Source organism: Bidens hawaiensis, unplaced genomic scaffold (genome assembly GCF_021521415.1).
Source record: "Bidens hawaiensis isolate Kalapana, Puna unplaced genomic scaffold, B.hawaiensis_p1.1 tig00012954_1, whole genome shotgun sequence".
NCBI classification, from domain to species: Eukaryota; Viridiplantae; Streptophyta; class Magnoliopsida; order Asterales; family Asteraceae; genus Bidens; species Bidens hawaiensis.
This window is the reverse complement of record NW_027492082.1, coordinates 354,440-378,433: the sequence shown is the minus strand read 5'-3', so window position 1 is coordinate 378,433 and position 23,994 is coordinate 354,440. Positions and strand designations below refer to the sequence as shown.

Sequence of the window (23,994 nt, the reverse complement as noted above, 5' to 3'; positions counted from 1 at the left end):
GCCTTCTATTTATTTTAATAAGATTTATTATTTATGTGACCAAAGTTATATTTGTTCATAGTATGATTCTCTTAATATTGTATTAGTTGATACTTAGTTTGAAGTGAAAGTATATGTAGATTTATAATTCTTATTTTAAATTTTAAACTCAAGTTTTTTTTATCAAAGTATAAACTATATCGGAACCTAATCGTTGGTAATGGTTCGGTTTAGTTGGGTTTTAATTAGAAATAGTTTACTTTCGGTTTTCGACGACAACAAAAAATGGGTAAAGTTGGCTCATGATTTAATTTAAAGCCATCATAAGCAAACCGCAAACACTTTTGCATAATTTTTTTTACTTCAAAAACTATAGCAATATCATACTCAAATTAAAGATAATAAAATGCTCGTTTTTATGATGCTATTTATTTTAAAAAATAATAACGCAAGAAAAAGTTATGATAGTTTAAAAATCGTAGGGGTAATTGGGTTAAAAGTGAAAATAAAATAATAAATAAATAAAAGACAAAGGACCAAAGTTGTAATTTGAATGGATGAAACTTGTAATTATTTTGAGGGAATTGCAAATGCATGTTAGATTTAATGTTACAATGACACTTTTGTCCCTAGTTAATGTTGTACATCATGCATAAAATGTTGTAAATTACATAAAGATAGCGTCTTAATTTGTCCATCAATGGTGTATTATATATAGCAAAGATAGAGGGTTTTAGGTTCAACAAAAGTTTTCTCACCTAGAGTGAGTTTCCTCTCAAAGGTGAATTGAAGAGAACTGGGTGCATTTTCATTATTAACATGTATTTGCAGGGGTGGATCTAGAAGGTGTCTGGGGTTACCGTCAACTTTCACTGTGAGATGCAAAATGTTTGTTTTTTTTCTCTATTTTGTGTGTTCAATTACCACTGAGCAAAAAATAGACATTCTTAGGGGCCAAATTTATTTTGGGATACCTTTGAATTTTACTTCTAGATTCACCACTAAGTATTTGTTCTCGTGCGTTACGGCGGGGATGTGGTTGCAACCGGAAGTCGGTAGGTGTCGATTCGATTTGTTACAATAACGACATACGCTATAACAATCGATGTGTGTGACATGTCTAGTTTATCATTTCAAGAATATTAGACCATGAGTAGTCATAAAGCCCGTGATCCACTAGTCAGAGTTATGGCTTTATACAAAAACATGGTGTAGCCATAATGTGTAGTCATAATGCCCCACCCCCATGTATTATGCGTCAAATGGCGCCCGGTCACTATTAATTTTATTTGTTTTTTTAAATAATAATTCATTTAAATAATTAAACATAAAATTAAAAAAACTACATTAAAATTTAAAAAATACATTAAACTCACAAATAAATTTAGCATTTATAGCATTTTGCCCACGCATTGAAGATAAATGAAAACTTACGGATGTGTATTTAATTTTATTGTTTTTTTTTAAGTAAAAAGTTTTGTGGTCAAAATTGAAATTTTAAAAGTTTGTTTTTGTTATCAAAGTTGAAAGGGAGAAAATATTAATGTTGCAAAGTTAAAAGTAGAAAGGGATCGAAAAAATGTCATTTGATTGCTAGGATCTTGGTGGATCACTAGGAAGGGAGGCTGCAACGGGCCGTGGTGTTGTTTATGCCACAAGCGTTACTTGAAGAACATGGGAAGTCAATCGATGGTTTGACTTTTGCTATTCAGGTATGGTTTGACAATTGGCTTTAAAGGTTTGACAATTGCCTAAGATCTATTGTATTGACCAGATAAACAATTGCCGGAATTGGCTTTAAAGGTTTAACACTTTGACGGTCGTGGTGTTGACTTTTTTTAGGGGTTTGGCAATGTGGGATCTTGGGTGGTGAAGAGGTAGGTCCCAGCAGAGCCCAGTTGGACCCGCAAGACTCACCTTGATGAGGGACGTCTGCGCAGAAACCAACTGGATCCGCAGGACCCACCATGCTCAGAGACGTGACGTCCTTACGCGCAGTACGCAAGCTGTTCCCGCAGGAAATGCCTCCCAATGGCGAAGGACTCTGCCTGTTCCCGCAGCTGCGGATACAAGCCATCAGGGAAGGCCACCCGCGCAGCAAGGCTACACGCACAAGGCACTTAGCTCTCAATCACTCAGTGTCACCTGAAGGAATGAGCAAAGCCGGGAACAATCCCGCACAGAGGCGGGAGGGGGAATACTCCCGCCCAAATAAGCCAGTCCGTATACTGGAGGATCTTTTACTGTACCTGACGAGGTATGGGCAAAAGATCTGACCAGAGATACGACAGCTCATTGATAACAGTATGGCGAGCAGCATGCTCCTGTACTGTGTCACTATTAGCCGCTGCCTACTCACCAACTCCTGTCATACCACGTGCATAGCCGCCAGTTGGTGGAAAAGGAATAGTACACAGCAGGCCTGGTCACTGTCAGCCGCTGCCTACCCACCAACTACCAGCATGGCACGTGCGTAGACCACAGTTGGTAGAACAGGAACACTATTCAGCCGGCCATACCTCCTTGGAAACCTACCTTCGGCTATAAATACCCCAAATGGTATGATCATCTCATCTTATCTAATATCATATATCTCATACCTGATATCTACTCTAGCAATCTCTTAATATACATTTATATTCAAGAGCAATCTAGTCTGATTCTCACGCCGGAGGGTGGTCACAAGGAGGAACCCCCCCCCCCCCTTCTCAGTGACGAGCTCACGGTGTCTGTTTTGCAGGTTATCAGAAGAACCATCTTTGCTGGATCTAACCCCTCGTGGGAAACATCTACCTAACCCCCAGGTTACCCGTAATCTGCCCGGGGTTCGACTGGTGTTTCTTCATTGGCGCCATCCGTGCATAAAGCTAGAACTTTATTTTTCTCCAGTTTTTTCAAACTTCTGGAAAGATGGTTAAAGAAATTCCGGTAACCACAACCCCAGCTACTGGGGAGAATACCGGTTACACAGTTTTTACAAACACTACCCCGGTTACCCAAGCCGGGGCAAGTGAAGTAAATTTTACGAACACTACCCCACTTACGCAAGCTGGGGCAAGTGCAGTAAACAATCGCTCACTGGGGTTCACCGATACCCAGTTAGAGAAACGAACAAGACTCCCCCGCCAAACACTCGATGAAGTGAAGGCATGGGCGGAGGCACGACAGAAGGAACTCCAAGCTGAGTTGGAGGAACGCTTGCGTTCCGTCCAACAGGCTGATGAATTCGAATACTCGGATGATTCGGAGGAATCCGATAGAGACGCAAACCCTCGCCATAAGGCGAAAGGGAAGCGTAAAGAAACGGTTTCCCAACCGAAAAGGCATTTTGGAGAAGCCTTCAAACCAAAAAACACAGGTGGAAGTCCACGTGACTTTTCCAAGACATTTAGACCAACTGTTGCAAATGCGGGAACGTCCAAATTTGCAAGGGACATTGCGGAAGCAATTGCCCCAAAAAGTGCCAAACAGATGTCTAACATAGGCACATATGACGGTATATCTGATCCAGACGATCATTTGAACAAGTTCATAGCGGGGGCAACCGTCAGCAATTGGACAGAACCCACGTGGTGTTACATGTTCCAGATGACACTGGTCGGAGCAGCCAGAGCGTGGTTTGATCGTCTACCGATCCACCACATCTACGATTGGGCAGACTTCCAGCAGAAGTTTAGCCAACACTTTAGTCAGCAAAGAAAGTATACAGAGGAGCAATGGACAATCCTCAAATGCATCCGAGAGGAAGATGAATCTTTGCCAGACTACATCACTCGCTTCAATTCAAAGAAGCTAAGTCTGGGCAATATCAGCGAAGATCTTGTTCGCGCTGCTTTCATCCAGGGCGCGCACGACCCAGAGCTCATCCGCACCCTAACAGGTAAAGATGGCATGCCATCCACATGGGATGCCATCATGACAGCAGCGAAACGCTTTGCGGAAACGGAGAAGCAACTGGGTAGAGATCTCCCACAGAACACAAACCTCTACACCCAGAAAACAAGAGAAGACAACGTCCTCAACGCCCGACTAAACAAAAAGCGGAAGCTAGGCATTTGGCAGTCAAGGGTAAACTTTGACACCTCATCCGGCTTGCAACATCGGTTGGGCGGAAGGGATAATGTACAGTCGCACCGGAACTCCAGACGGACGCCACTCACCAAAAGCGTCACCGAGATATTCGCCACTGAGGAGCTCCCGTGGCCAAAGCCTCCAATAATCCGACATCGTCACGATGCTGATCGGAGCAAATACTGTGACTTTCACAAGACAAAAGGCCACAACACTGAAGAATGCATAGACGTAAAGGACATGGTCGAAGCATTTGTCAGAGATGGGACGCTCGCGCACCTCGTGGCGCAATGAAGGCTGAGCAGGCGGGTGCGTGTAGAACCCCAGCTGGGGAAAACGAATAAAAATTCCAGCTTCAATGTGGAGACTACATGCTGTGTAAAGAACGAGATCCCGAACCAGGTGCGTATCGGCTCGATGGCACTCCCATCCCAACAACATGGAAGGGAGCTCATTTACACAGTTTACATGTAAATCAATTCCAATTTGTAAAGAAAAGGCCAAGAGCCACTTCTAATGGAAATGATTCTCCTTAGAACATCAAAGCTGATGATTTTACATTTATACGTTATGAACTTTGAACACTAATATGCCGGTTTTCACCGCATAATTACGTGAAGTCGTTGCGTGGGGAAGGCGGCAAGACCCGCATAAACCCAATAAACGACAAAACCTTCACGCAGGTCAGTTGAAGGGGAAAAGTTCAGCCATCCCACTAAATGAAAGTGCCGGTCTATCCGCATGAATCATGATAGAGGAAACTGAACACTAACCTATCAACAACCGTGCGTCGAACGGTTAAACTATTCAACACTGATGACGGCATTCACATTACGTGAAGTCGTTGCGTGGGAAGGCGGTCCTACCCGCACAAACCCAAAATGTGACAAACCTTCACGCAGGTCAGTCATTGGTAAACATTGGTTATCCCACTAAATGAAAGTGCCGGTCCTAACCGCACAAATCGTGAGAGGAAACCAAACCTATTGACAACCGCGCGTCGAATGGTTAATCAAAAAACTTAGTTTCTAACAAAAGGATGAGGAAAACCTACACGCAGGTCAGATGTAGGTTAAAGTTTAGCCATCCTACTAAGTGCAAGTGACGGTCCTATCCGCACAATCACGAAAGAGGAAGCAAAACTTCAACCTATTATCTACCACGTTCAAAGGTTAACTTATCCTAAAGACTTAGAAATTTCACAAAAGGATGAGGAAAACCTACACGCAGGTCAGATGTAGGTTAAAGTTTAGCCATCCTACTGAGTGCAAGTGACGGTCCTACCCGCACAATCACGAAAGAGGAAGCAAAACTTCAACCTATTATCTACCACGTTCAAAGGATAACTTATTCTAAACACTTGGAAAATTGCTAATTTAAACTAAAGTATGCAAGTCATATAACGTTTATAAAGCAAGGAATCCAAAGAACAAAATAGCGGTCTTACCCGCAAAAAGATTTATATTTCACAATGATATATTACAAGAATGGCCGGGTAACTACCCGCCTACAAGAAAATAAATCTATACAAGCTAAGTCTATCCTAGCAGTGGGAAGGGATCTTCAGAATCAAGCTTCAGGACCACTTCCACTTGGACCCGCTCCATCAGTAGAGCGTGGCGGTTCAAGGAAAGCTCTAAGGATAGCAAGTCCATCATCAGCAGCAGCGACTTCGTTCACCTTCTCCACCACCGGATGCGGGAAGGCGGCATACTGGTTCACTGCTTGGTCATAAACAGCTTCAGTATCCACATCAAACAAAGGGAAGTTGGAAGGCGGGATGCCTTTCTTAACGAACCCTAGACCAAGCAGGAAGCCGGCCTTTTCCCCATCCTCATGAGAAGCGTTGAGGGCTGCGCTCATAGCATCATCGTAAGAAGTCTCTGAGAAGACCCGATGCACAACCTACAAAGAAAAAATACAAGTGTCAAAACCTTTTCTATTTGCAAAGAAAAGCGTAAAGACATGAAAACATACCTGAGACAACGCTTCTCGAAGAAGCCATTCCTTGGCAACCAGAGCTTCTTGGAGGGCAGCTTGAGCTTCGTTACGGGCGCGTTCGGCTTCACTCTTGTTGAGGTTGGCAAGCAACACTTCTTTAGCCGCAGCCTCTTCGACGCCCTTTAGCTTCCGCTCAGTATGGTCAAGCACCCCCCTCTGGTCCAAGATCTCCTGGAGCTTTTTGGCGTCTTCCATCACCAAGGCATCATGAGCCTGCTGGAGAGCCTCTAATTTGGCTTTAAGCTCTTCATTCTCCACGCGCAGAGGCTCAGCAACAGCTTCAGCCTTGGTGGCCCTCTCGGTTGCGTTCCTCGCAGTCTCCTTAGCCAGCCGAAGCTGTTCATTAACAGCTTGGGCAGCCTTGGAACGGGCCTCGAGTCGAGCCTGAACTTCAACCTCGAGGGCCTTGAAGGCCTTCTCCTTCTCCGCAGCCACTGCGGTAAGTTTTTGGTTCTCCTCCCGGATAGCCTGCGCCTGAGCTACTTCTTTAACGCGAGCTGCTTTTAACTTGTCGTTTTCACGACAAAGCAGCTCGACGCGCGGCTGCATCCGGGCCAGGAGAACCCGAAGCTCATTGCTTAGCCTACCCTCCTGGTAGCTAGCCATGGCTTCCCCCAACGCACCACTGGGAGCAGCGTGACGAGCCCATTCCACGCACTCCACAGGGGTACGAAGGGTTGTTCCTCGGCGAATGTTCCATCGTAGAACATACACTTCATTGGAATCCGACACTGCAAAAAAAAAATAAAAAAAAAATAACACAAAGCAGTTAGGAAAAGAAGATAAAAATATAACAAAAAAGGCCAAAGAAACCCTACGCACCTGTAGGGTCGATCACAGGCCGATAGCCGCCGAACCCATCACCTGAACCCAAAGGAAATCCATCCAAGAGGTCAGGCAGATGGGAAGGTGGCAAAGATTGGCGAGAAGCCCCATGCGTACCTGATGGACCGGCCGTCGTTGCCGATGGCGGGGGCATGGTAGCACCCGCCGCGGTCGCCGCCGCGGAATCCGCAGCAATAGTAACCGCCGGCTCGGTAAAGGATGCTGTAAAAATCGCAATCACAGCCGGCGGTGACGTCATCACGGCTGGAACAGTCGGCTCAACGGAGTGAGCAACTGAACCAGCGGATGCAGGCGCAGGCTCAGCCGCCTGGGTCGTCGCCTCAGGTAGGCTGCCCAAGCCTACCGTCATGGGCGGTGCGGTGCTACTTTGCGCTCCACCCTGGAATGCGTCAACATCCACGCCTGCACAAAGAAGATAAGTGTTAATGATAAAGCTATGAATTTAAAGAAAAGAATGTTTGTACTTACGGGTTTTCTTGAGCTTAAACGTACGAACGGGCGGGGATGAACCCGATGGAGCCGGCCTCTTCGCGCCGGTCACCGTTGTCATCTTGGGCTCTCCGGAGGTAACAGTTGTAGCCTCCGGAGCAGTGGTCTTGTCACCACCGGGGTTCCCCGCCACTTCTTCGCTGTCTGACTCCGAGTCAGACAGAGCCACTGGATCGGCAGTGGAGGCCATCTTCTCTTTCCCCTTCCCGCCGGCAGCCTTCTTCTTCCGCACCAACGGAGGACCATCTGCGGATTCCTCAGAAGAAGACAAGATTACAGGAATTCCGGCAGAGGTTTCAACATTGAGGGGTCGAGGGTTGAATAGCGCCTTACCTGGCCGCCTGGCGCTCAAGATCTCGTGACCTAGCGGGTAGACCTCCACAAACCGATCCGCCGTTTGTTCTAGGATGGGCAACTCGTTCTCGTCTAGAGCGCGAGTACCCATCCGTGCGGGACCGTCAGCCTCCCGCGGGTGCAGGAGTGACTGCAAGTCGTTCCCCTCTGAAATAAACAGTAAAGAAGTTAGAAGGGATTCTAAATCAACAAAAAGAAACGGAGCATACCGTAGGGGACAGAGTTCGAACCGTATTCGAGGACGATTGGGATTTTTTGCGCATCCGCCTCCTTCCACACCCGGCTCATCCCCAACATCACCATCCCGGACTCCGAAAACCGGTAAACCGGAGATTGGACCTGGGATATCTTCGAGAACCATTCCGCCTCCTGGTAGTTGGTGGCGTGAAGGCTCGGAATTGCTTGCCCATTCTTGAACTTCATAGCAATGGGGATGGCGCGAGTGGATATGTAGAAGAACTCCCGCTTCCACGAGCGAAGACTGCGCTCGGTTGCGCAACTCTTCAAACCCCTAATCCGGGTTGTCAGCGTATACCACCCCTGGATGCACCTCCAAGTGTAGAAGGTCATCAGGCGGTCAACATAGGGCTCAATGCCCAGAATCCGGCACACCCACTCGAAGTGCCGAACCTTGGCAATCGCCATCGGGTGCACCTCGGTCAGGTGCACACCGTGCCTCTCCAGGACACGGTACACAAACTTTGTCAATGGAAACCTAAGATTCCCATAAACAAAGAATGCAGCATATACCCCGATCTTGCCTCGGGGGGCATCGTACACAGTCTGGTGGGGTTCAGGAAACTCAGGCTCGAGGGACTCGAGCATGAACTTCCTGACGACGTACTGGTACAGATCGACAGGCAGAGAACACTGGCACTCGCCAGCAGTACTCTTGTCATCAGCTGTAGCTTCAACATCGTGAGAAGACATCCTGCAGACGAAAGAAGAAAACGATTTCAAGGGAATGCTCGACTGAATAGAGGAGTATTCGCCGGAAATCGCCTTAAAGATGAAGAGAAGAAGTGAATGTGTGAATTACAAAGGACCCTCTTCCCCTTTATATACTAATCGCAATTAATGCGATAAATTTAATGCGGAGGAGAGAGAAATCGAAGGTGCAATGAAACTATGACACGTGGCAAAAAGCAAGCTGGCAACAGCTGTTGAAAGGACGCGTGCCAGTAATTTCGCGGCCACGCGCCCGAAAACTCGCGCCCACGCGCCCGAAAAAGCGACTGGAATGACCATGTACTGTCACGTCACCATAACTTCCTGCACGTCCTGACACAGTCAGAAGAAACCGTCGCACGACGTTTCAGATGTTTGGACTGTTCTTATCCTTTCACCAACCCTTCGAATTTCAAAAATTCAGATTCAAAAGTAAGCGGGAAAATACCCCTTACCCTGGCAACCAAGTAACTATAAGCCGGGTGCGGGTACAGTGTTAAGGCAAAACCCTTCACATACCTAGCACCCGCAGGGAATTGAAGCCAAAAATAACTTGGCAACCAAGTAACCGTAAGACGAACGCAGGTACAGTGTTAAGGCAAAACCCTTCACATACCTAGCACCCGCAGGGAATTGAAGCCAAGAATACATTGGCAACCAAGTCACTATAAGACGGGTGCGGGTACAGTGTCAAAGCAAAACCCTTCACATACCTAGCACCCGCAGGGAATGGACGCCAGGAATACCTTGGAAGTAAAGTAACCGTAAGACGAGCGCGGGTACAGTGTTAAGGCAAAACCCTTCACATACCTAGCGCTCCGCAGAGAATTGAAACCAAGAAGGATCTTCTGGGCAATGCTTGCGGAAACGGAAATAACATCCCCGCATAGCGGGAACATCGAGAACTACGTTGTTTGAAGCTCCAGGATGGAATTGGTGGTTTTAACATAATTGATCACTATGTTCAAAACTACCAAAACCTCATGGAGAATCCACACAAGTGGGACTCAACGCTCCTGACTTGCGAGGAGGTTACAGACCTACCCGCATCATACCCAACGATCAAGCAGGAAACTCGGGACTTTCTGCAAGTGACAAGGACTTCCGCGGGAAGAATCCCCATGGAAAACCTTAAATAATCCTTTTCAAAACCCTTTGCTTAAGTCCAAAAGTTCACCTCACTTCATTAAACACTCATGAGAAGAACATTGGACTGGGGGGACTTGAAGAGGTAGGTCCCAGCAGAGCCCAGTTGGACCCGCAACTCACCTTGATGAGGGACGTCTGCGCAGAAACCAACTGGATCCGCAGGACCCACCATGCTCAGAGACGTGACATCCTTACGCGCAGTACGCAAGCTGTTCCCGCAGGAAATGCCTCCCAATGGCGAAGGACTCTGCCTGTTCCCGCAGCTGCGGATACAAGCCATCAGGGAAGGCCACCCGCGCAGCAAGGCTACACGCACAAGGCACTTAGCTCTCAATCACTCAGTGTCACCTGAAGGAATGAGCAAAGCCGGGAACAATCCCGCATAGAGGCGGGAGGGGGAATACTCCCGCCCAAATAAGCCAGTCCGTATACTGGAGGATCTTTTACTGTACCTGACGAGGTATGGGCAAAAGATCTGACCAGAGATACGACAGCTCATTGATAACAGTATGGCGAGCAACATGCTCCTGTACTGTGTCACTATTAGCCGCTGCCTACTCACCAACTCCTGTCATACCACGTGCATAGCAGCCAGTTGGTGGAAAAGGAATAGTACACAGCAGGCCTGGTCACTGTCAGCCGCTGCCTACCCACCAACTACCAGCATGGCACGTGCGTAGACCACAGTTGGTAGAACAGGAACACTATTCAGCCGGCCATACCTCCTTGGAAACCTACCTTCGGCTATAAATACCCCAAATGGTATGATCATCTCATCTTATCTAATATCATATATCTCATACCTGATATCTGCTCTAGCAATCTCTTAATATACATTTATATTCAAGAGTAATCTAGTCTGATTCTCACGCCGGAGGGTGGTCACAAGGAGGAACCCCCCCCCCCTTCTCAGTGACGAGCTCACGGTGTCTGTTTTGCAGGTTATCAGAAGAACCATCTTTGCTGGATCTAACCCCTCGTGGGAAACATCTACCTAACCCCCAGGTTACCCGTAATCTGCCCGGGGTTCGACTGGTGTTTCTTCAGATGGCCAGGCTGATTCATGAAAAAGGTGGTAAGATCGTTGTAGTGAGTGATGTTACAGGAGCCGTAAAGAACCCAAATGGTATTGATATACCTGCATTGCTTGGGCATAAAGAGAAAAATGGGAGCTTAAGTAGTTTTGATGGTGGAGATGGCATGGATGCTGATGAATTACTTGTTCATGAATGTGATGTACTTGTATCATGCGCCCTAGGTGGTGTTCTTAACAGGTATTGCCATGTTTTTTTGTTTTCTTTTTTTTTTTTGATTTTTGTTTTTTTAAAATCGCCACCCAATACCTTTTTTTAAAGATTTATTTCAAGTCACATATAAACATTTTAGAGATGTGCCTAGAAAACAGTTGGTGTAACTGCAAAACATAAAAGTCAAGAAGGTGAATGAGGAGTTGAAGAAATACATGACAAAAGCTTTTCATAGCATAAAAGACATGTGTCGAGCGCATGATTGCAACCTTCGGATGGGCGCCTTCACATTGGGTGTCAATCGAGTTGCGCGCTCTACCGTCTTAAGAGGATGGGAGGCTTCTAGTCTTGCTTTCACTTCTCTCTTCATCTTCTAAACGATTTCCGGCGAATACTCACTATTCCGTCTAGCATTCTTCTGAAATCGTTTTTCTGCACATCCAAACATGTCTTCTACTCACGATTTTGAAGCTGCTGCCGAGGAATCTGACGTGCACGTCGAGATCCCGACGTCTACGTCTGATAAAGACGATAAGAGCACTGCTGGCGAATGCCAGTGTGCTCTTCCCACTGAGCTTTTTCAGTACATCGTCCGGAAGTTCATGCTCGAGCCGTTCGAGCCTGAGTTTCCGGAGTCACACCAGACGGTGTACGATGCCCCCAAAGGCAAAATAGGGGTGTATGCTGCATTCTTCGTTTATGGGAATCTCAGGTTCCCATTGACGAAGTTTGTATACCGTGTCTTGGAGAGGCACGGTGTGCATCTGACGGAGGTACACCCGATGGCGATCGCCAAGATCCGCCACTTTGAGTGGGTGTGCCTCATTCTGGGCGTGGAGCCCCATGTTGACCGCCTGATGACCTTCTATTCTTGGAGGTGCATCCAGGGGTGGTATACCTTGGTCAATCGGATCAAGGGTCTGAAGATCTGCGCAACCGAGCGCAGTCTTAGGTCGTGGAAGAGGGAGTTTTTTTATATCTCCGCTCGCGTCGTCCCGATAGTGATGACGTTTAAGAATGGGAGAGCACTCCCCGCCCTTCACGCCCCAAACTACCAGGAGGCGGAATTGTTCGCCAAGATCTCTCGGATCCAGACTCCGGTGTACCGCTTTGCGGAGTCTGGGATGGTGATGCTTGGGATGAGCCGGGTGTGGAAGGAGGCGTCACAGGTTCCCATCGTCCTCGAATACGGTTTGAACTCTGTCTCTTACGGTATGCTCTGTCTTCTTTGTTTATATAGGTTTGTCTTCTAACTGTTTTTCTTTTATTTCAGAGGGGAACGACTTGCGGTCTCTCCTGCAGCCGCGGGAGAGTGATGGTCCCGCTCGGATGGGTACTCGTGCTCTCGATGAGAACGAGTTGCCCATCTTGGAGCAAACGAGGGATCGGTTTGTGGAGGTCTACCCGCCAGGCCACCCTATTCTGAGCGCCACACGGCCAGGTAAGGCGTTATTCAACCCTCGACCTCTCAATGCTGAAACCTCTGCTGGAATTCCTCTAATCTTGTCATCTTCCGATGAGGAATCCGCAGATGGTCCTCCGTAGGTGCGGAAGAAGAAGGCTGCCGGCGGGAAGGGGAAGGCGAAGGTTGCCTCCACTGCCGATCCGGTGCATAGGTCTGATTCAGAGACCGAGAGCGAGGAGGCGGCGGGGAACCCAGGTGGTGAAAAGACCACTGCTCCGGAGGCTGAGACGACTGTCACCTCCGAGCAGACCAGGACGACGACGGTTAGCGGCGTGAAGAGGCCGGCTCCATCGGATGGTGTGTTCACTTTTGATGGTGGAATAAAGATAATTGGATGGGTTAGTGGACCGTCAGTTGAACAGAATTGATCGTTAAAAAAATGGTAAATCAACCTTTGGATGGGCCCACCAGGATCTGTGTTAAAGTCTCTATAGTAGTGGGTTGCAATAAAGCCCAAGATTTGAAATTTGGTACCAAGAGGCTTCTAATCGGGCCACACAATTCTTTAACGGACATATTTCATAACTAGACGAGAACCCGCGCGATGCAACGGGAACTACATGCCTTAATAATCACGTAAGAGATTTTTGGGTGCTCATCATTCCATTTAAAACCGTGGATTAAGAATTCTTATTTTAAACTCAATTTAGTAGCGAAGTACAAGTGAAACCGAAATCTAACCATTGTTAATCGTTTGTTTTTGTTGGGTTATAATTTTCGACGATTTGGTTTCAGTTTTCGATGTCAAAAAACGGCTTGGCTCACGGCTTAGTTTAAAACCATCAAAACCGGACCACAAACGACTATACGTAAGATGTTATTTTTTTAACTGAAAACAAACTATGACAATATCATACTCAAATTAAAGAGAATTAAATACTCGTTTTTATGGTGCAATTTTTTTAAAAAAATATTAACGTATGAATAAGTTATGACAGTTTAAAAATCGTGGGGGAATTTGAGTTAAATTTTCAAATGTTGATTAAAGTTGAGGGGACATTGTTGTAAATAATTTAGTGTTAGAATGTCTACTATACCCCTATTTAAGGTTGTACAATGTGTTTGAAAAAGTGTAATTTACTTAAAATCAAGTGTCTTAATTTGCTCATGGGTGGAGCATTATATATAGTATAGATTTACGCTACTAATTTAGTCATAAAGTAGTATTGAGAAACCTCTTAATTTTTAAGAGGTATCAATCTTGTTGCTTTAAGTACAAACTATAATGAATAAAATTATAACAATTTAGGGGCAATTTTGTCTTTTATCAAAATCATGTACGATTGATTTTAATTTATTAATAAATAATTATAAGTTTAGTCATTTAACTTTAATCACATTTTGTTAATTTATAGAATAAAACATATATACGGCTTATTATAAACCAACTATCCCCACGACGTTTAAACGTTTATTACTTTTTCACACGTTAATATATTTTTAAAAACATCATACCATAACAATGAGTATTTTATTCTCTTTAATTTGAGTATGACATTACTATACTTTTCTCATTTTAAAATTTTAATGCGTTACTTGATTACCATTACGGACCAGCAAACAAGTAGGGCGGATTCAACCGTTCAGATCATGGGTCTAAAAGGTTATGGTTGAATGGGTCAATACAAAAAAGGTTAACTTGGTTTGGGTCGGGAGGGTTCAGGTCGAAAGCGTCAAGTCATAACGGATTTCGGGTTAAAACAGTGTCACGCGGAACAGATTGCGGGTCAATACACGCTCAATGTAGCGTTACATGTGCACCGACGCCCAATTCCGTGTGTACAGTCGTTGTGTGACGTGCTTACTAACATCGATTAAGCTTTCAATGTCACACTACGAGCATATTATCGCCGGGTTACACGTGTACAGTTGTGAAGTCACACACTTACTGAAACAATAACATCAGTCACGCGTTCGATACCATGTTTGCATACATACCCCATTGTATCGTGCGGACAGCTAACTAGTATAGATAAACATGCGTTAACGGGAAATGCGTACTCGGATTTATATAATAAATTATTTATTAAAATTTCAAAACAAACTACAATTTATATAATTTATTTAAGTAGAAGTTAATAAAAAATTATGTTGTGTCAAAGTCTTTAACGTGTCGTATCAGTTGGTGTACGTAATATCTAAAGTAGGACGCAAGACACGTTCACTCAAAGTGTTGGTAGGTGGGGCATAGGAAATAGATGATTGAGCGGTTTACGGGAAAAGGAACCCGAAATTTGAGGAAAGCTTTATTGAAATAAAGAAAAAAAAAAGACCTCCCATATCTAGTCCATGGCGACAAATAAAGAATACAAAGAAAGTTATATGAGAAAAATATATAATTGATAAATAAAAATAGTTCATTAAATATGAGAAATTTTTTTGGCAAGTCTTATATGTAATAAAAAACCAGAAGAGTGTCCGCGTGATACAGCGAGAAACTGGAAACACATACTTTGATAAGCATGTAACAAATTTTTGGGTGTTTATTATTTTGTTTGATACTGTGAGACTGTTCACCAGTTTGGTTTCACGGTTGAAACCGGAGCTGGACATACATATTGAAATGCTAATTCTTTACTTATTTAGTATTAGATATAATATACATTAGACATAGTTAAAATATAGTTAACCAAAGTTTTATTTAAATACGAGCAAACTCGTGTATTACAACTTTAATTTAGCCAAATTTCCAGTATGGTTTTTTATAGTCTTTGTTCCTATTATGATTTCGCCTTCTATTTATTTTAATAATGTTTATTATTTATGTGACCAAAGTTATATTTGTTCATAGTATGATTTTCTTAATATTGTATTAGTTGATGCTTAGTTTGAAGTGAAAGTATATGTAGATTTATAATTCTTATTTTAAATTTTAAACTCAAGTTTTTTTTATCAAAGTATAAACTATATCGGAACCTAATCGTTGGTAATGGTTCGGTTTAGTTGGGTTTTAATTAGAAATAGTTTACTTTCGGTTTTCGACACAACAAAAAATGGGTAAAGTTGATCATATTTATGATTCTTATATAATATATTAGAGAATTTTGTATGTTACACACAAGTCTGATTTATATTGACAGACCATGGCTTGGATTTTGGATGAATACTCGAAATTTCATGGTTACTCGCCGGCTATTGTGACCGGCAAGCCCGTTAGTAAGCATTTATGATATCAATATAGAGTTTCTTATAACTATATTGGACTATTTGAATTACTATAGTATGCCCTTGATTGCTAGGATCTTGGTGGATCACTAGGGAGGGAGGCTGCAACGGGTCGTGGTGTTTTTTATGCCACAGAAGTGCTACTTGGCGAACATGGAAAGTCAATCAATTGTTTGACTTTTGCTATTCATGTATGGTTTGACAATTGGCTTTAAAGGCTTGACAATTTCCTAAGATTTATTGTATTGACCAGATAAACAATTGCCGGAATTGGCTTTAAAGGTTTGACACTTTGACGGTCGTGGTGTTGACTTTTTTTAGGGGTTTGGCAATGTGGGATCTTGGGTGGCCAGGCTGATTCATGAAAAAGGTGGTAAGATCGTTGCAGTGAGTGATGTTACAGGAGCCGTAAAGAACCCAAATGGTATTGATATACCTGCATTGCTTGGGCATAAAGAGAAAAATGGGAGCTTAAGTAGTTTTGATGGTGGAGATGGCATGGATGCTGATGAATTACTTGTTCATGAATGTGATGTACTTGTATCATGCGCCCTAGGTGGTGTTCTTAACAGGTATTGCCATGTTTTTTTGTTTTCTTTTTTTTTTTTTGATTTTTGTTTTTTTAAAATCGCCACTCAATACCTTTTTTTATAGATTTATTTCAAGTCACATATAAACATTTTAGAGATGTGCCTAGAAAACAGTTGGTGTAACTGCAAAACATAAAAGTCAAGAAGGTGAATGAGGAGTTGAAGAAATACATGACAAAAGCTTTTCATAGCATAAAAGACATGTGTCGAGCGCATGATTGCAACCTTCGGATGGGCGCCTTCACATCGGGTGTCAATCGAGTTGCGCGCTCTACCGTCTTAAGAGGATGGGAGGCTTCTAGTCTTGCTTTGCTTATATTAATCGTGTACAAACTATACTCCAAGATTCATGCCTGGTTACATATAATAAGTAGTGATGATTTTATAATCGATCTCTACAAGGCCCCTATTTGGTTGTTAAGGATTTGTTTAAGCACTCAAAAAAGTTGCTAATTTATTCATGTTTAAGAAAATCAGTTTCATTAGTGTGTTCTCATCGGATGTTAAGTCGAAGGGTATTCCATGTTCAAATAGACTTGAAAAACCAATAAGATTCGAACCAGATATAAATTAAGTTGTTTTTTTAATTCTAAATCGAGTTAGATTCAAATTTGACTTTACTCAAAAGAAATTTAAATTCCAATAAATCAGGTGATCCGAAACAGATTTGAAAAACAACCATAGTTGAGAAGAAGGCGAAGGAGCTCATCGTTTTGGAGGCTGCTAGAGGAAGGACCTGGATGTGCTAACCGACGAGCTCCTTCACCTTCTCAACTTGGTTTGTTTTTTCGAAGTTGTTTAGAAGATCTTTATAACACGTAAAAAATATAATAATTAGCATTTTACATTGAACAATATAAAATATTAATTATAATATTTTTAACGCGTTACGTGAAGAAAAAATATGTAGTTTCTATAAATCCACATGTCATTGTTCATTGAATGTCAATTAAACCAACGGTTTAGCATGTTACATGAAGAAATATTATAAAGTAAACTAACAATTTAATGTGTTACGTGGAGAAATGCCATGACTTCCACCGACATAGTCACATATGTAGGTGAAGAATTTTGCATTTCACCTTTTCATGTTTGGTATTTTAATTTGTAATTTTCAAACAATGTTTTTGTTAAAAGTCTTCAAGTCCACGGACAAAATTATATTTAATAAAATGGTTTTCTAATAAAAAAAAATTAAAACCTCATATATCTCATCACCCTTCCCCCCACATATCTCATATCTTAATATCTCATCATTCTTTCCATTCATCATCACCACAATGATGATTCTCACACTTCTTCCTGTATGTTTTTACTCATCTTGCCTATGGTTTCTCTTGGTTTCTTCGCTTTGCAACATCTGTGTTTGTAATCAAAACTCAGATACAATTCCATGCATACCCACGGAACGGTTGGCTCTTATTAATCTCAAGAACAATCTCACTGACCATGCAAAGCGTCTATCTTCTTGGGTAGGCAAAGACTGTTGTAGTTGGCCCGGTGTCGTCTGCGACAATATCACTGGTCACGTCCACGAGATTCACCTTCGTGGACCTGACTTAGTTAATGTACCTTATTACACCAATGATGAGTTTGAAGTAGCAAGGAAACATATGTTAGGAGGATCCATAAGTCCATCAGTGATCAACCTGTTACAGCTCAGACACCTCGACTTGAGCTGCAATGATTTCGGGAGCAGCTCGATACCAGCATGCATCGGTTTTTTCCAAAATCTTATATATCTTAACCTCTCATGCTCGAACTTTGGTGGGGAAATCCCTCACCAACTTGGAAATCTATCAACATTGCATGTCCTAGATCTAAACGGAAATGATGCCAAATCTAAAAGCTTAGCATGGCTAAAGAATCTTAAAGGGTTGCAACACCTGGATATGGGTTTCATAAACCTCACAAAAGCTTCAGATTGGTTTTCGGCAGTAAGCAACCTCACTTCTTTGCTAGAGCTTCATTTTTCTTATTGTAGGTTATATCAGTTACCTAGTAATCCAACAACAGTTAGTTTTACATCCCTTATTGTCCTTGATCTTTCTGAAAACAGCTTTGACACTAGTATGTTGCCTGTGTGGATTTTTAGCCTCCATAATTTATCTTTATTAGATCTTACTGAGTGTCATATTAGTGGTGTAAATCCCGGAACTCATGCTGGTTTCCATAGCATGCCTTCTTTAAGGGCTCTTTTTCTTTCAACAAACACTTTTGTGAATTCTTCATTTTTCCTAAATGGATTGTCTAGCCTAAGTGATCTTCGTCACCTTGATGTTAGTTGGTGTGATATTTCTTCACCAATTCTAGGCAACCTACAGAACTTGTCTTTGATTGAACATGTTGACTTATCTAATAATCGGATTGTTGAGGAGATACCGAAATCATTAAGTAATCTTTGCAACATCACTACCCTTTATCTGAGAGGGAATATTTTTTCTGGTAATGTGTCGGAGCTTCTTGAAAGGTTTTGTGAATGTGAGTCACCTAAGTTGGAAGAATTAGATTTCGGTGGTAATTATGATCTGATTGGTCAATTGCCAGAAAGACTAGGGAAATTGAAAAGTCTGATCAGGATTGATCTTTCTGGCAATTCATTAACGGGCATTCTACCTGAAAGTATTGTACAACTCAGTGAACTATCATCTCTAGAGCTTCATGACAATTTGTTTACGGGTATTCTACCTGAAAGACTGGGAAATTTGAAAAATCTGTTTAAGATTGATATTTCTTTCAATCAAATAACAGGGACCATTCCGGATTCTATAGGAAGTTTGTCACTATTGCAGGCATTATGGTTCAGTAACAATCAGTTCTCAGGTTCGATCCCAAACACGATTGGTGGCTTATCATCGTTGAAAGTACTTGATCTTTCGTACAACAAGTTGAATGGAAGTCTTCCTGAAAGTATTGGACGACTCAGTAATCTACAATATCTAAGTCTTGATAACAATTCATTAACAGGAATTTTGACCAAAAACCACTTTATCAATCTAACATCCTTAACATCATTGTTGGTTGAGGATAACAAATTGGTATTTAAGCTAAATGTTAACAACTGGACTCCACCTTTAAAACTCCAAACTTTGAGAGCAGGTTCTTGCAGTTTAGGCCCTCAATTTCCTTCATGGATTCAATTGATGACAAACTTACAATATTTAGATGTATCCAATGCAAACATTTCAGACACCCTCCCTAATTGGTTTTGGACTACTGTATTCCCTACTTTAGGCTACTTGAACATATCCCACAACAACATTCAAGGAAAGTTGGGAGATGCTATTTCTTTTACACCTTTTGCAATAGTAGATCTGAGTAACAACCGTTTACATGGTAGGTTACCTGGTAATTACAGTACAGCAAGATTCCTGGATCTTTCTAACAATAAACTATCAGGATCTCTAGAGCAGTTTTTATGTTCTGGCATTCAAGAACAGCGATGGTTAGAATATCTTAATCTAGCAAACAATAGCATGTCAGGTGTCATCTCAGATTGTTGGAAGAATTTTGGTGGTCTAATCATTCTGAACCTAGAGAAAAACCACTTTTCAGGTATAATCCCATCATCTCTAGGCAATATTTCTTACTTAGAATCACTGGAGATGGATGAGAACAGGCTATATGGTAACTTACCTCCATGGTTACTGAATTCCACCAGCCTGGTAGTCATCAAGCTTGCAGAAAATGAATTGATGGGAGAAATACCATCATCAATAGGGAGAAATAATACAAGTCTGAGGATTCTAAGTCTCCGTTCAAACAAACTTGAAGGTAAAATCCCAGATGAAATATGTCATCTCAGATCTCTTCAGATCTTGGATCTTGCGCATAATGATCTTTCTGGGAACCTACCGACATGCTTTACAAACTTCTCTGTCATTTCTGGAAGAGAGACCTCCGATCCGATCGTTCTGTACCAAAGTACAGTAATTTCTGCATCCTTGGTGACAAAGGGAAATTCTTATACATATAGCACCATACTTTATCAAGTGACTTCATTAGACCTTTCTGATAACAAGTTTTCAGGGTCAATTCCCGATGAACTTGTCAGACTTTCGGGCTTACGATTCTTTAATCTGTCACACAATGATCTAACAGGACGAATTCCCAACCTGTTTAGTCAGAATGAAACGCTTGAATCGTTAGATCTGTCAATGAACCATCTTGAAGGAAATATTCCTTCGAGCCTGTCACAGTTAACCTCTTTGAATTGCTTGAACGTATCGTGCAACAATCTTGTAGGTGGAATCCCAACAGGCCCTCAGTTTCAAACTTTTGGCGCGTTGAGTTTCGTTGGAAACTCACTTTGTGGGGGTCCTCTTCCAGCGTGCTTACAAAATAATGGCAGTACCGAAGGGATTACTGATGGACTTGGTGAAGCTGATGGCATTGATTGGATCCTGGTGATATTTACACTTGTTGGATTGGTTGCTGGCTTCTGGATCATCCTTGCCCCGTTGTTTATAAACAGAAGATGGAGAATTGCATATTATTGTTTTCTTGAAGAAATCTGGTTCAAGCTTCAAGATTTCATCTTTCTCCTGTTCCTACGTAAGTGTTGACCTAAATTTTACTTTTCTATTACATTCTTTGTTTATGAGTACACTGGTTAATGGGATTGGGTTTTCATAAAGGGAGTTTCCCAACGAGGTAAGAAGTGCCGCAAGTTGACCAAAGTTGAATGAGTTATGTTTTGCATAAAGTGATGTGTTTGAAATTACATGAATTTGAAATTGGGTAAGCATTTGTTCTAAATTGGTGGGTGATTGAACAAACCTTATTACTATTATTATTATTATTATTATTATTATTATTATTATTACAGTTTTGTTAAAAATGAGTCAATATCCAAGTTATTAGTGTTTGTTAACATTTGTTCTACAATTAATACTGTGGCTCAAATACAGGTCTCACGAAGAGGTCTACCTAGGTCCGTATAAGATCGAGGGACCCTCCTCCAGGAACTAATCTTGGAAACAAACTTCGGTGATCAAGTTTGAAAAAAGTGTGTAAAACAAAGTACTTGGGATATATGCTATTGATATGTTTGTAATGATTTTCTATACGTTTGCTTACGATGTAAGAAACAATAAATATATATTGTGGCATCAACATGAAATGGGTTGATATGGGTCATTTAAAAAAACATTTTGAGTTGACATGGATGATGTGTGGGTTGATTCATGAGAGAACCCTTTCTATAAAATAGGTCGATTGGTGTTATATTTCAAATGAGTCATAATGAGTTTGTGTTATTTTTCAAACGGGTTAGAATGGGTTGATATGGGCCCCAACCCCACGCCAGTAAGTGTGTAAAGCAGTATCGGGCGTGCAGAAGCGCAATATGAAGCCTTTACACATGCAACTCGGTGTCATGGACGCAGGGAGACATCAAACGCGTAACCGTTAGATGATTATAATCAAATCAGCTCATAGATTACAAAACATATCAAAGACTTGACACCAATTTGGTGATTAAAATCAATTCGGTTCACAAAGCAGAGAATATAGCCACAAATACAAAAGATTCTTGACATATACTTCTAAACTTTGCACAGAAGGAATCCACAAAGCATTTAGTTGTAAATAAACATGTGAAATAAAGTCATTTTAGTTGAAGCATTTCATCGAGCAGTTGGTGTGCATCTGCAAACTTAAGTCTTCTTTCATCAACAAACAAACCTAATAATATACCATTCCTTTTCACCTTTTGAATATTGTGTGTGTTCCCAAACTTCATTTGTTATATAAAAGATGAACCATAACAAGTGGATTGATTAAAGATCCAAATATATTCACACAGGCATTTTATCGAGCAGTTGGCGTGCATAATTTCAAAACAATGTAGAAATGCCAAACCAAGTTTATAATTTCAAAATGACATAGATATTCATAGAGTTAATCAATCGTGTTAAAAAACAAATTCCAAGTTGAAAGATTGGTTTGAGCGAACTACTAACTCTAACTGGGCTGTGGTATAATTGGACTTGTTTTATCATTTTGATCTCTGTTCATATTCGCTGCAATTGTTGACAGATTTTACTGATTTTGGTGAGAATGTAATCTGTAGAAAGGCCAAACTTTGTTCAAATCAGCCCAAAAACACAAGAATAACAGACCTGACCCGGCCTAAAATGAACGGGAATGGCTATGTTTGGTGTGGTGTGGCCAGGTTTGTACTGTCATAATCAATGCTGGAGGTGTGACTGTTAGCTACCTTGAGTGGGTTCAGGTATTAATCTGATAAAAAAAACACTTCACATTTTGGCTTATATGTATCGATACAAATTCTCATTTTTGGTGTTTGAATATTAGAACATGGAGGCCGCGTTTGTGTGGAACCGACAAGGTGAATGAGGAGTTGAAGAATTACTTGACAAAAGCTTTTAATAGTATAAAAGGCATGTGTCGAACACATGATTGCAACCTTCGGATGGGCGCCTTCACATTGGGTGTCAGTCGAGTTGCTCGCTCTACTGCGTTAAGAGGATGGGAGGCTTAAATAATAAGTAGTGTTGACTTATTGAGTTAGGAACCTAACCCAAGTGGTCTTGCATTTATTGGATTTTTCGTTTAACAGGAATTTCAAATAACATTCTGTTGCGCATGAATTTGACTGTTATGAGTTTGCTGTAATGATTTGATGATTGTGAGAAACCTATGTGGAATAAAAATATAATAAAATATGTTCTGGAAACCTAAGACATATATGCTTTTGTGATGATTTTTGGTAAATCAATTGTGATGCTATGATCGGTGGGATAGACTAGTTTTTCAAGTAGAATTCTGTCGTTAAGAAAATAGTTGCCGAGTTTTGTGAAAGTTGCATGAAACAACGTGATTGCTAATTTATTATCGTGTTTTGACCAAAATACCCTTGCGGTGAATAATTGCTAATTGATTGTCATGATTTGACCAAATTGCCCTCGTGGGGAATAATTGCTAGTTAATTGTTATGTGTTGACCAAATTGCCCTTACGGGGAGTAATTGCTAGTGATGTACATTATGAATACATGACACGTAAATAATTGCTTACACATGTAACGTATCACAAATACACTTGTTAAAGTCACACACGATTCACAAACGAAACACGAAACATGTTGTGTGCATAGGTATTATGTGCCGGGTCTAGAGACTCGATAATATTCCGACACTTAGAAAAATCTCTTTGTTGTTTTAGAACGCTAGAGAGAGTTTTTCTGTGACGCGCATCTTGGTGAATTATTTTGGGAATACTTCGCAAACAGTGAGTTTCACTTTCCCCTTTTAAACTTTTTAAACGCTTTTCACTTGGGGGAGATAACATACTCCGAAAACGCATTTAAGATTTTGTTAATATAGATTATATATCACTTGTAAAGACTAAGTGGCAAACGCGTTAACTAAAGTCCTTCATTCACATCGAACCGTTTAATATTGGATAATAGCGAGTCATTGTTGAGTAGTACTACTGGGTTTGACAAACCCCACCCAACGCTAAACTCGACTGGAGGTCGAGTGGGTGTAATCTTGGCTAAACACATACCATGGTCTGGATGACTTGGTGGCAAGGCAATGATAAACAGTCAGCTTCGGTGTCGAACACTTAGTGATACTTGTTTTATAGGCTAGCTACCTATAGATATATAATTGACATAACACTATTGGTAACGCAAAACGCTGTAACGCAAAACGCTTAACGCA

General features: G+C 41.9%; 1 protein-coding gene and 2 pseudogenes across 1 annotated transcript; all 3 read left to right on the top strand.

Annotated features, from left to right (window-relative positions):
* The first annotated feature begins 1,128 nt into the window (after positions 1 to 1,128).
* LOC143542686 (glutamate dehydrogenase 2-like) lies at positions 1,129 to 11,461 on the top strand (annotated as a pseudogene).
* Positions 11,462 to 15,542: 4,081 nt separating this feature from the next.
* LOC143542685 (glutamate dehydrogenase A-like) lies at positions 15,543 to 22,809 on the top strand (annotated as a pseudogene).
* LOC143542714 (receptor-like protein EIX2) lies at positions 17,390 to 20,869 on the top strand. Its single transcript, XM_077035244.1, has one exon. It carries the CDS (start codon positions 17,585 to 17,587, stop codon positions 20,867 to 20,869), a length of 3,285 nt encoding a protein of 1,094 aa, XP_076891359.1. The 5' UTR covers positions 17,390 to 17,584.
* Positions 22,810 to 23,994: the final 1,185 nt, after the last annotated feature.